Consider the following 12231-nt stretch of genomic DNA (forward strand, 5'->3'; position numbering starts at 1 on the left):
CACATCGGCCAAGTGTCCTCTATGATAGGCGTGGGTCAACCAAAGCTTTGAGAGTGGATTTGGTAGATGGAAACTGAAAGAAGCCCATCATATAATATATGTGTGAGTGCTTGCCCTTTTGTATCTCCTTGTCTTGACATCATGTGATTGTTGCAAATGTGTGTCTGTTATACAAGCAGGGTCAATTATTTCTAATATTCTGTGAAAATGCCTGGTAGGGAAATAGTACTTTGCTTGGATACAGGAGAGCGTTGGTGATGGGAAGAAAATCCAACCCATGCAAGCAAGGAAAAAGGGATGGTATGATGATGATGATGATGATGATTAATATATATATATTGAAACTTTCCAGTAATTGCGAAATGAAATTTGTGTGTTCTTTTCTTTAGGAGTACAGTGTAGAGGGGTAATAAGGGCTAAGAACCCCAGATGATGGGAAGGCCAACTGTTTCTCATCACTGACAGAAAGACAGACAGGCCAGCTCATTTAGCTGTAAACAGTGGGAGCACTTATAATTAATGACTGCCATTATTTTGCAGCATTGAATTGAAAAATAGAGAAGAATAATAAAGTAAAACAGAGAGAGAGTGAATGGTGGATAAAGAAAGAGAAAAGGAATGCGTATGGAAGGAAAGGGAGGAGAAAGTTGTAAAAGAAAGCTGAAAACGAAGGCAACATTGGTTGGATGTGAATGAAGCAGACTGGAAAGAGAAGGAAACCCGTGAGAAATAGCTTAATAAAAGAGTGAAGTTACCGTAGCCGATGTCACAAATTGGTGCGACGGGAGTTATCAGTGGAGGGCCAGAGGTTAGTGAACGAGGCACTATCCAGACTGTTGAGGAATGAATCGTTGTCTAAAGAAATCACATCGTCATTTTGTTCCTGCAAAGAATGAAGAAGGTAATATTTTACATGTACTACTAACACAGCCACACCAGTTCCATCTTTATGCAGAGACATACAAATGTAGATCAAGAAAACAATTACGAACTGCATGCAGTGAAATATCTTTGGCTTGCCGTAAATATTAGGCCCTGACAACCATTGGTTGATCTTTCATATTGACTACCATTTGAGAATACATAAAAATCACTTCAAGCTTGATCAGCTGCTCAAAATACAAACTTCTACAAAGTGTAATCCACTTTGAAGTACAGTGTAAACAAATGTTATAGTGCCATTGTTAGACATAAATCCTGACCCAACCAAAACAGACTACGATCTCTGTTCCGTCGGGTCCCGTAGCCTGCCGAGAAAGAGACTGCGATCTCTGCTCTGTCGGGTCCCGTTGGCTGGCGGAAAAGAGACTACGATCTTTGCTCCGTCGGGTCCCTTTCCAAGCGGGAAAGAGACTGCGATCTCTGCTCCGTCGGGTCCCGTTGGCTGGCGGAAAAGAGGCTACGATCTCTGCTCCATCGGATCCCGTTGGCTGGCAGAAAAGAGACTACGATCTCTGCTCCGTCGGATCCCGTTGGCTGGCAGAAAAGAGACTACGATCTCTGCTCCGCCGGACCCAGTTCCAGGCGAGAAAGAGACTGCGATCTCTATTCCGTCGGGTCCCATTGGCTGGCGGAAAAGAGACTACGATCTCTGCTCCGTCGGGTCCCTTTCCAAGCGGGAAAGAGACTGCGATCTCTGCTCCGTCGGGTCCCGTTGGCTGGCGGAAAAGAGGCTATGATCTTTGTTCCGTCGGATCGCGTTGGATGGTGGAAAAGAGACTACGATCTCTGTTCCGTTAGATGGCGGAAAAGAGACTACGATCTCTGTTCTGTCGGGTGCCGTTGGATGGCGGAAAAGAGACTACGATCTCTCTTCCGTCGGGTCCCGTTCGATGGCGGAAAAGAGACTACGAACTCTGTTCCGTCGGATCCCGTTGGCTGGCAGAAAAGAGACTACGATCTTTGCTCCGCCGGATTCAGTTCCAGGCGAGAAAGAGACTGCGATCTCTATTCCGTCGGGTCCCATTGGCTGGCGGAAAAGAGACTACGATCTCTGCTCCGTCGGGTCCCGTTCCAGGCGAGAAAGAGACGGCGAACTCTGCTCCATCTGGTCCCGTTGGCTGGCGGAAAAGAGACTACAATCTTTGCTCCGTCGGGTCCCTTTCCAAGCGGGAAAGAGACTGCGATCTCTGCTCCGTCGGGTCCCGTTGGATGGCGGAAAAGAGACTGCGATCGCTGTTCCGTCGGATCTCGTTGGGTGGCGGAAAAGAGACTGCTATCTCTGTTCCGTCGGGTCCCGTTGGCTGGCGGAAAAGAGACTGCGATCTCTGTTCTGTCGGGTCCCGTTGGATGGCGGAAAAGAGACTGCGATCGCTGTTCCGTCGGGTCTCGTTGGATGGCGGAAAAGAGACTACGATCTCTGTTCCGTCGGGTCCCGTTGGATGGCGGAAAAGAGACTACGATCGCTGTTCCGTCGGATCTCGTTGGATGGCGGAAAAGAGACTACGATCTCTGTTCCGTCGGGTCCCGTTGGATGGCGGAAAAGAGACTACGATCGCTGTTCCGTCGGATCTCGTTGGATGGCGGAAAAGAGACGACGATCTCTGTTCCGTCAGGTCCCGTTGGATGGCGGAAAAGAGACTACGATCTCTGTTCCGTCGGGTCCCGTTGGATGGCGGAAAAGAGACTACGATCTCTGTTCCGTCGGGTCCCGTTGGATGGCGGAAAAGAGACTACGATCGCTGTTCCGTCGGATCTCGTTGGATGGCGGAAAAGAGACTACGATCTCTGTTCCGTCGGGTCTCGTTGGATGGCGGAAAAGAGACTACGATCTCTGTTCCGTCGGGTCTCGTTGGATGGCGGAAAAGAGACTACGATCTCTCTTCCGTCGGATACCGTTGGATGGCGGAAAAGAGACTACGATCGCTGTTCCGTCGGATCCCGTTGAATGGCGGAAAAGAGACTACGATCTCTGTTCCGTCGGGTCCCGTTGGATGGCGGAAAAGAGACTACGATCGCTGTTCCGTCGGATCTCGTTGGATGGCGGAAAAGAGACGACGATCTCTGTTCCGTCGGGTCCCGTTGGACGGCGGAAAAGAGACTACGATCTCTGTTCCGTCGGGTCCCGTTGGATGGCGGAAAAGAGACTACGATTGCTGTTCCGTCGGATCTCGTTGGATGGCGGAAAAGAGACTACGATCTCTGTTCCGTCGGGTCTCGTCGGATGGCGGAAAAGAGACTACGATCTCTGTTCCGTCGGGTCTCGTTGGATGGCGGAAAAGAGACTACGATCTCTCTTCCGTCGGATACCGTTGGATGGCGGAAAAGAGACTACGATCTCTGTTCCGTCGGATGTCGTTGGATGGCGGAAAAGAGACTACGATCTCTGTTCCGTCGGATCCCGTTGGATGGCGGAATAGAGACTACGATCTCTGTTCCGTCGGATCTCGTTGGATGGCGGAAAAGAGACTACGATCTCTGTTCCGTCGGATCCCGTTGGATGGCGGAAAAGAGACTACGATCTCTGTTCCGTCGGATCCCGTTGGATTGCGGAAGAGAGACTACGATCTCTGTTCCCTCGGATCCCGTTGGATGGCGGAAAAAAGACTACGATCGCTGTTCCGTCGGATCTCGTTGGATGGCGGAAAAGAGACTACGATCTCTGTTCCGTCCGATCTCGTTTGATGGCGGAAAAGAGACTACGATCTCTGTTCCGTAAGATCTCGTTGGATGGCGGAAAAGAGACTACGATCTCTGTTCCGTCGGGTCCCTTTGGATGGCGGAAAAGAGACTACGATCTCTGTTCCGTTGGATGACGGAAAAGAGACTACGATCGCTGTTCCGTCGGATCCCGTTGGATGGCGGAAAAGAGACTACGATCTCTGTTCTGTCGGGTCCCGTTGGATGGCGGAAAAGAGACTACGATCGCTGTTCCGTCGGATCTCGTTGGATGGCGGAAAAGAGACTACGATCTCTGTTCCGTCTGATCCCATTGGATGGTGGAAAAGAGACTACGATCTCTGTTCCGTTAGATGGCGGAAAAGAGACTACAATCTCAGTTCCGTCGGGTCCCGTTCGATGGCGGAAAAGAGACTACGAACTCTGTTCCGTCGGGTCCCGTTGGATGGCGGAAAAGAGACTACGATCTCTGTTCCGTCGGGTCCCGTTGGACGGCGGAAAAGAGACTACGATCTCTCTTCCGTCGGATACCGTTGGATGGCGGAAAAGAGACTACGATCTCTGTTCCGTCGGATGTCGTTGGATGGCGGAAAAGAGACTACGATCTCTGTTCCGTCGGATCCCGTTGGATGGCGGAATAGAGACTACGATCTCTGTTCCGTCGGATCTCGTTGGATGGCGGAAAAGAGACTACGATCTCTGTTCCGTCGGGTCTCGTCGGATGGCGGAAAAGAGACTACGATCTCTGTTCCGTCGGGTCTCGTTGGATGGCGGAAAAGAGACTACGATCTCTCTTCCGTCGGATACCGTTGGATGGCGGAAAAGAGACTACGATCTCTGTTCCGTCGGATGTCGTTGGATGGCGGAAAAGAGACTACGATCTCTGTTCCGTCGGATCCCGTTGGATGGCGGAATAGAGACTACGATCTCTGTTCCGTCGGATCTCGTTGGATGGCGGAAAAGAGACTACGATCTCTGTTCCGTCGGATCCCGTTGGATGGCGGAAAAGAGACTACGATCTCTGTTCCGTCGGATCCCGTTGGATTGCGGAAGAGAGACTACGATCTCTGTTCCCTCGGATCCCGTTGGATGGCGGAAAAAAGACTACGATCGCTGTTCCGTCGGATCTCGTTGGATGGCGGAAAAGAGACTACGATCTCTGTTCCGTCCGATCTCGTTTGATGGCGGAAAAGAGACTACGATCTCTGTTCCGTAAGATCTCGTTGGATGGCGGAAAAGAGACTACGATCTCTGTTCCGTCGGGTCCCTTTGGATGGCGGAAAAGAGACTACGATCTCTGTTCCGTTGGATGACGGAAAAGAGACTACGATCGCTGTTCCGTCGGATCCCGTTGGATGGCGGAAAAGAGACTACGATCTCTGTTCTGTCGGGTCCCGTTGGATGGCGGAAAAGAGACTACGATCGCTGTTCCGTCGGATCTCGTTGGATGGCGGAAAAGAGACTACGATCTCTGTTCCGTCTGATCCCATTGGATGGTGGAAAAGAGACTACGATCTCTGTTCCGTTAGATGGCGGAAAAGAGACTACAATCTCAGTTCCGTCGGGTCCCGTTCGATGGCGGAAAAGAGACTACGAACTCTGTTCCGTCGGGTCCCGTTGGATGGCGGAAAAGAGACTACGATCTCTGTTCCGTCGGGTCCCGTTGGACGGCGGAAAAGAGACTACGAACTCTGTTCCGTCGGGTCCCGTTCGATGGCGGAAAAGAGACTACGATCTCTGCTCCGTCGGATCCCGTTCCAGACAAGAAAGAGACTGCTATCTGTATTCCGTCGGGTCCCGTTCGATGGCGGAAAAGAGACTACGATCGCTATTCCGTCGGATCTCGTTGGATGGCGGAAAAGAGACTGCGATCTCTGTTCCGTCGGAACTCGTTGGATGGCGGAAAAGAGACTGCGATCTCTGTTCCGTCGGATCTCGTTGGATGGCGGAAAAGAGACTGCGATCGCTGTTCCGTCGGATCTCGTTGGGTGGCGGAAAAGAGACTGCGATCTCTGTTCCGTCGGGTCCCGTTGGATGGCGGAAAAGAGACTGCGATCTCTGTTCTGTCGGGTCCCGTTGGATGGCGGAAAAGAGACTGCGATCTCTGATCCGTTGGATGGCGGAAAAGAGACTGCGATCGCTGTTCCGTCGGGTCTCGTTGGATGGCGGAAAAGAGACTACGATCTCTGTTCCGTCGGGTCCCGTTGGATGGCGGAAAAGAGACTACGATCTCTGTTCCGTCGGGTCCCGTTGGATGGCGGAAAAGAGACTACGATCGCTGTTCCGTCGGATCTCGTTGGATGGCGGAAAAGAGACTACGATCTCTGTTCCGTCGGATCCCGTTGGATGGCGGAAAAGAGACTACGATCGCTGTTCCGTCGGATCCCGTTGAATGGCGGAAAAGAGACTACGATCTCTGTTCCGTCGGATCCCGTTGGATGGCGGAAAAAAGACTACGATCGCTGTTCCGTCGGATCTCGTTGGATGGCGGAAAAGAGACTACGATCTCTGTTCCGTCCGATCTCGTTTGATGGCGGAAAAGAGACTACGATCTCTGTTCCGTAGGATCTCGTTGGATAGCGGAAAAGAGACTACGATCTCTGTTCCGTCGGGTCCCTTTGGATGGCGGAAAAGAGACTACGATCTCTGTTCCGTTGGATGACGGAAAAGAGACTACGATCGCTGTTCCGTAGGATCTCGTTGGGTGGCGGAAAAGAGACTGCGATCTCTGTTCCGTCGGGTCCCTTTGGATGGCGGAAAAGAGACTGCGATCTCTGTTCCGTCGGGTTTCGTTGGATGGCGGAAAAGAGACTGCGATCGCTGTTCCGCCGGGTCTCGTTAGATGGCGGAAAAGAGACTGCGATCTCTGTTCCGTCGGATCTCGTTGGATGGCGGAAAAGAGACTGCGATCGCTGTTCCGTCGGATCTCATTGGATGGCGGAAAAGAGACTGCGATCTCTGTTCCGTCGGATCTCGTTGGGTGGCGGAAAAGAGACTGCGATCTCTGTTCCGTCGGCTCCCTTTGGATGGCGGAAAAGAGACTGCGATCTCTGTTCCGTCGGATCTCGTTGGATGGCGGAAAAGAGACTGCGATCTCTGTTCCGTCGGGTCCCTTTGGATGGCGGAAAAGAGACTGCGATCGCTGTTCCGTCGGATCTCGTTGGGTGGCGGAAAAGAGACTGCGATCGCTGTTCCGTCGGATCTCGTTGGGTGGCGGAAAAGAGACTGCGATCTCTGTTCCGTCGGGTCCCTTTGGATGGCGGAAAAGAGACTGCGATCTCTGTTCCGTCGGGTCTCGTTGGATGGCGGAAAAGAGACTGCGATCGCTGTTCCGTCGGATCTCGTTGGGTGGCGGAAAAGAGACAGCGATCGCTCTTCCGTCGGATCTCGTTGGGTGGCGGAAAAGAGACTGCGATCGCTGTTCCGTCGGATCTCGTTGGGTGGCGGAAAAGAGACTGCGATCGCTGTTCCGTCGGGTCTCGTTGGATGGCGGAAAGAGACTGCGATCGCTGTTCCGTCGGATCTCGTTGGGTGGCGGAAAAGAGACTGCGATCTCTGTTCCGTCGGGTCCCGTTGGATGGCGGAAAAGAGACAGCGATCTCTGTTCCGCCGGGTCCCCTTGGATGGCGGAAAAGAGACTGCGATCTCTGTTCCGTCGGGTCCCTTTGGATGGCGGAAAAGAGACTGCGATCTCTGTTCCGTCGGGTTTCGTTGGATGGCGGAAAAGAGACTGCGATCGCTGTTCCGCCGGGTCTCGTTGGATGGCGGAAAAGAGACTGCGATCTCTGTTCCGTCGGATCTCGTTGGATGGCGGAAAAGAGACTGCGGTCGCTGTTCCGTCGGATGGCGGAAAAGAGACTGCGATCTATGTTCCTTCGGATCTCGTTGGGTGGCGGAAAAGAGACTGCGATCTCTGTTCCGTCGGCTCCCTTTGGATGGCGGAAAAGAGACTGCGATCTCTGTTCCGTCGGATCTCGTTGGATGGCGGAAAAGAGACTGCGATCTCTGTTCCATCGGGTCCCTTTGGATGGCGGAAAAGAGACTGCGATCGCTGTTCCGTCGGATCTCGTTGGGTGGCGGAAAAGAGACTGCGATCTCTGTTCCGTCGGGTCCCTTTGGATGGCGGAAAAGAGACTGCGATCTCTGTTCCGTCGGGTCTCGTTGGATGGCGGAAAAGAGACTGCGATCGCTGTTCCGTCGGATCTCGTTGGGTGGCGGAAAAGAGACAGCGATCGCTCTTCCGTCGGATCTCGTTGGGTGGCGGAAAAGAGACTGCGATCGCTGTTCCGTCGGATCTCGTTGGGTGGCGGAAAAGAGACTGCGGTCGCTGTTCCGTCGGGTCTCGTTGGATGGCGGAAAAGAGACTGCGATCGCTGTTCCGTCGGGTCTCGTTGGATGGCGGAAAAGAGACTGCGATCGCTGTTCCGTCGGATCTCGTTGGATGGCGGAAAAGAGACTGCGATCTATGTTCCTTCGGATCTCGTTGGGTGGCGGAAAAGAGACTGCGATCTCTGCTCCGTCGGGTCCCTTTGGATGGCGGAAAAGAGACTGCGATCTCTGTTCCGTCGGGTCTCGTTGGATGGCGGAAAAGAGACTGCGATCTCTGTTCCGTCGGATCTCGTTGGATGGCGGAAAATAGACTGCGATCTCTGTTCCGTCGGATCTCGTTGGATGGCGGAAAAGAGACTGCGATCTCTGTTTCGTCGGGTCCCTTTGGATGGCGGAAAAGAGACGGCGATCTCTGTTCCGTCGGGGCCCGTTGGATGGCGGAAAAGAGACTGCGATCGCTGTTCCGTCGGGTCTCGTTGGATGGCGGAAAAGAGACTGCGATCGCTGTTCCGTCGGGTCTCGTTGGATGGCGGAAAAGAGACTACGATCTCTGTTCCGTTGGATGGCGGAAAAGAGACTACGATCTCTGTTCCGTCGGGTGCCGTTGGACGGCGGAAAAGAGACTACGAACTCTGTTCCGTCGGGTCCCGTTCGATGGCGGAAAAGAGACTACGATCTCTGCTCCGTCGGATCCCGTTCCAGACAAGAAAGAGACTACGATCGCTATTCCGTCGGATCTCGTTGGATAGCGGAAAAGAGATTGCGATCTCTGTTCCGTCGGATCTCGTTGGATGGCGGAAAAGAGACTGCGATCTCTGTTCCGTCGGATCTCGTTGGATGGCAGAAAAGAGACTGCGATCTCTGTTCCGTCGGATCTCGTTGGATGGCGGAAAAGAGACTGCGATCTCTGTTCCGTCGGGTCCCGTTGGATGGCGGAAAAGAGACTGCGATCTCTGTTCCGTCGGATCTCGTTGGATGGCGGAAAAGAGACTGCGATCTCTGTTCCGTCGGATCTCGTTGGGTGGCGGAAAAGAGACTGCGATCTCTGTTCCGTCGGGTCCCTTTGGATGGCGGAAAAGAGACTGCGATCTCTGTTCCGTCGGGTCCCTTTGGATGGCGGAAAAGAGACTGCGATCTCTGTTCCGTCGGGTCCCTTTGGATGGCGGAAAAGAGACTGCGATCTCTGTTCCGTCGGGTTTCGTTGGATGGCGGAAAAGAGACTGCGATCGCTGTTCCGCCGGGTCTCGTTAGATGGCGGAAAAGAGACTGCGATCTCTGTTCCGTCGGATCTCGTTGGATGGCGGAAAAGAGACTGCGATCGCTGTTCCGTCGGATCTCATTGGATGGCGGAAAAGAGACTGCGATCTCTGTTCCGTCGGATCTCGTTGGGTGGCGGAAAAGAGACTGCGATCTCTGTTCCGTCGCATCTCGTTGGATGGCGGAAAAGAGACTGCGATCTCTGTTCCGTCGGGTCCCTTTGGATGGCGGAAAAGAGACTGCGATCGCTGTTCCGTCGGATCTCGTTGGGTGGCGGAAAAGAGACTGCGATCTCTGTTCCGTCGGGTCCCTTTGGATGGCGGAAAAGAGACTGCGATCTCTGTTCCGTCGGGTCTCGTTGGATGGCGGAAAAGAGACTGCGATCTCTGTTCCGTCGGGTCCCTTTGGATGGCGGAAAAGAGACTGCGATCTCTGTTCCGTCGGGTCTCGTTGGATGGCGGAGAAGAGACTGCGATCTCTGTTCCGTCGGATCTCGTTGGGTGGCAGAAAAGAGACTGCGATCTCTGTTCCGTCGGATCTCGTTGGATGGCGGAAAAGAGACTGCGATCTCTGTTCCGTCGGATCTCGTTGGATGGCGGAAAAGAGACTGCGATCGCTGTTCCGTCGGATCTCATTGGATGGCGGAAAAGAGACTGCGATCTCTGTTCCGTCGGATCTCGTTGGGTGGCGGAAAAGAGACTGCGATCTCTGTTCCGTCGGCTCCCTTTGGATGGCGGAAAAGAGACTGCGATCTCTGTTCCGTCGGATCTCGTTGGATGGCGGAAAAGAGACTGCGATCTCTGTTCCGTCGGGTCCCTTTGGATGGCGGAAAAGAGACTGCGATCGCTGTTCCGTCGGATCTCGTTGGGTGGCGGAAAAGAGACTGCGATCTCTGTTCCGTCGGGTCCCTTTGGATGGCGGAAAAGAGACTGCGATCTCTGTTCCGTCGGGTCTCGTTGGATGGCGGAAAAGAGACTGCGATCTCTGTTCCGTCGGGTCCCTTTGGATGGCGGAAAAGAGACTGCGATCTCTGTTCCGTCGGGTCTCGTTGGATGGCGGAAAAGAGACTGCGATCTCTGTTCCGTCGGATCTCGTTGGGTGGCGGAAAAGAGACTGCGATCTCTGTTCCGTCGGATCTCGTTGGATGGCGGAAAAGAGACTGCGATCTCTGTTCCGTCGGATCTCGTTGGATGGCGGAAAAGAGACTGCGATCGCTGTTCCGTCGGGTCTCGTTGGATGGCGGAAAAGAGACTGCGATCGCTGTTCCGTCGGATCTCGTTGGATGGCGGAAAAGAGACGACGATCTCTGTTCCGTCGGGTCCCGTTGGACGGCGGAAAAGAGACTACGATCTCTGTTCCGTCGGGTCCCGTTGGATGGCGGAAAAGAGACTACGATTGCTGTTCCGTCGGATCTCGTTGGATGGCGGAAAAGAGACTACGATCTCTGTTCCGTCGGGTCTCGTCGGATGGCGGAAAAGAGACTACGATCTCTGTTCCGTCGGGTCTCGTTGGATGGCGGAAAAGAGACTACGATCTCTCTTCCGTCGGATACCGTTGGATGGCGGAAAAGAGACTACGATCTCTGTTCCGTCGGATGTCGTTGGATGGCGGAAAAGAGACTACGATCTCTGTTCCGTCGGATCCCGTTGGATGGCGGAATAGAGACTACGATCTCTGTTCCGTCGGATCTCGTTGGATGGCGGAAAAGAGACTACGATCTCTGTTCCGTCGGATCCCGTTGGATGGCGGAAAAGAGACTACGATCTCTGTTCCGTCGGATCCCGTTGGATTGCGGAAGAGAGACTACGATCTCTGTTCCCTCGGATCCCGTTGGATGGCGGAAAAAAGACTACGATCGCTGTTCCGTCGGATCTCGTTGGATGGCGGAAAAGAGACTACGATCTCTGTTCCGTCCGATCTCGTTTGATGGCGGAAAAGAGACTACGATCTCTGTTCCGTAAGATCTCGTTGGATGGCGGAAAAGAGACTACGATCTCTGTTCCGTCGGGTCCCTTTGGATGGCGGAAAAGAGACTACGATCTCTGTTCCGTTGGATGACGGAAAAGAGACTACGATCGCTGTTCCGTCGGATCCCGTTGGATGGCGGAAAAGAGACTACGATCTCTGTTCTGTCGGGTCCCGTTGGATGGCGGAAAAGAGACTACGATCGCTGTTCCGTCGGATCTCGTTGGATGGCGGAAAAGAGACTACGATCTCTGTTCCGTCTGATCCCATTGGATGGTGGAAAAGAGACTACGATCTCTGTTCCGTTAGATGGCGGAAAAGAGACTACAATCTCAGTTCCGTCGGGTCCCGTTCGATGGCGGAAAAGAGACTACGAACTCTGTTCCGTCGGGTCCCGTTGGATGGCGGAAAAGAGACTACGATCTCTGTTCCGTCGGGTCCCGTTGGACGGCGGAAAAGAGACTACGATCTCTCTTCCGTCGGATACCGTTGGATGGCGGAAAAGAGACTACGATCTCTGTTCCGTCGGATGTCGTTGGATGGCGGAAAAGAGACTACGATCTCTGTTCCGTCGGATCCCGTTGGATGGCGGAATAGAGACTACGATCTCTGTTCCGTCGGATCTCGTTGGATGGCGGAAAAGAGACTACGATCTCTGTTCCGTCGGGTCTCGTCGGATGGCGGAAAAGAGACTACGATCTCTGTTCCGTCGGGTCTCGTTGGATGGCGGAAAAGAGACTACGATCTCTCTTCCGTCGGATACCGTTGGATGGCGGAAAAGAGACTACGATCTCTGTTCCGTCGGATGTCGTTGGATGGCGGAAAAGAGACTACGATCTCTGTTCCGTCGGATCCCGTTGGATGGCGGAATAGAGACTACGATCTCTGTTCCGTCGGATCTCGTTGGATGGCGGAAAAGAGACTACGATCTCTGTTCCGTCGGATCCCGTTGGATGGCGGAAAAGAGACTACGATCTCTGTTCCGTCGGATCCCGTTGGATTGCGGAAGAGAGACTACGATCTCTGTTCCCTCGGATCCCGTTGGATGGCGGAAAAAAGACT

At 53.5% G+C, this 12231-nt stretch overlaps 1 protein-coding gene across 6 annotated transcripts in view; it reads right to left on the reverse strand.

Annotated features, from left to right (window-relative positions):
* Positions 1 to 12231, reverse strand: part of LOC106883300 (uncharacterized) — a 137942-nt gene that overhangs the window by 12477 nt on the left and 113234 nt on the right. For all 6 annotated transcript variants that reach the window (XM_089340458.1, XM_089340457.1, XM_089340455.1 and 3 more), the window contains one exon: positions 756 to 883. In XM_089340458.1, coding sequence (XP_089196584.1) covers positions 767 to 883 — 117 coding nt within the window. In that variant the 3' untranslated portion in view covers positions 756 to 766. The remainder of the gene's footprint in view (positions 1 to 755; positions 884 to 12231) is intronic.

Source organism: Octopus bimaculoides, chromosome 23, assembly GCF_046866305.1.
Source record: "Octopus bimaculoides isolate indiv1 chromosome 23, ASM4686630v1, whole genome shotgun sequence".
NCBI classification, from domain to species: domain Eukaryota; kingdom Metazoa; phylum Mollusca; class Cephalopoda; order Octopoda; family Octopodidae; genus Octopus; species Octopus bimaculoides.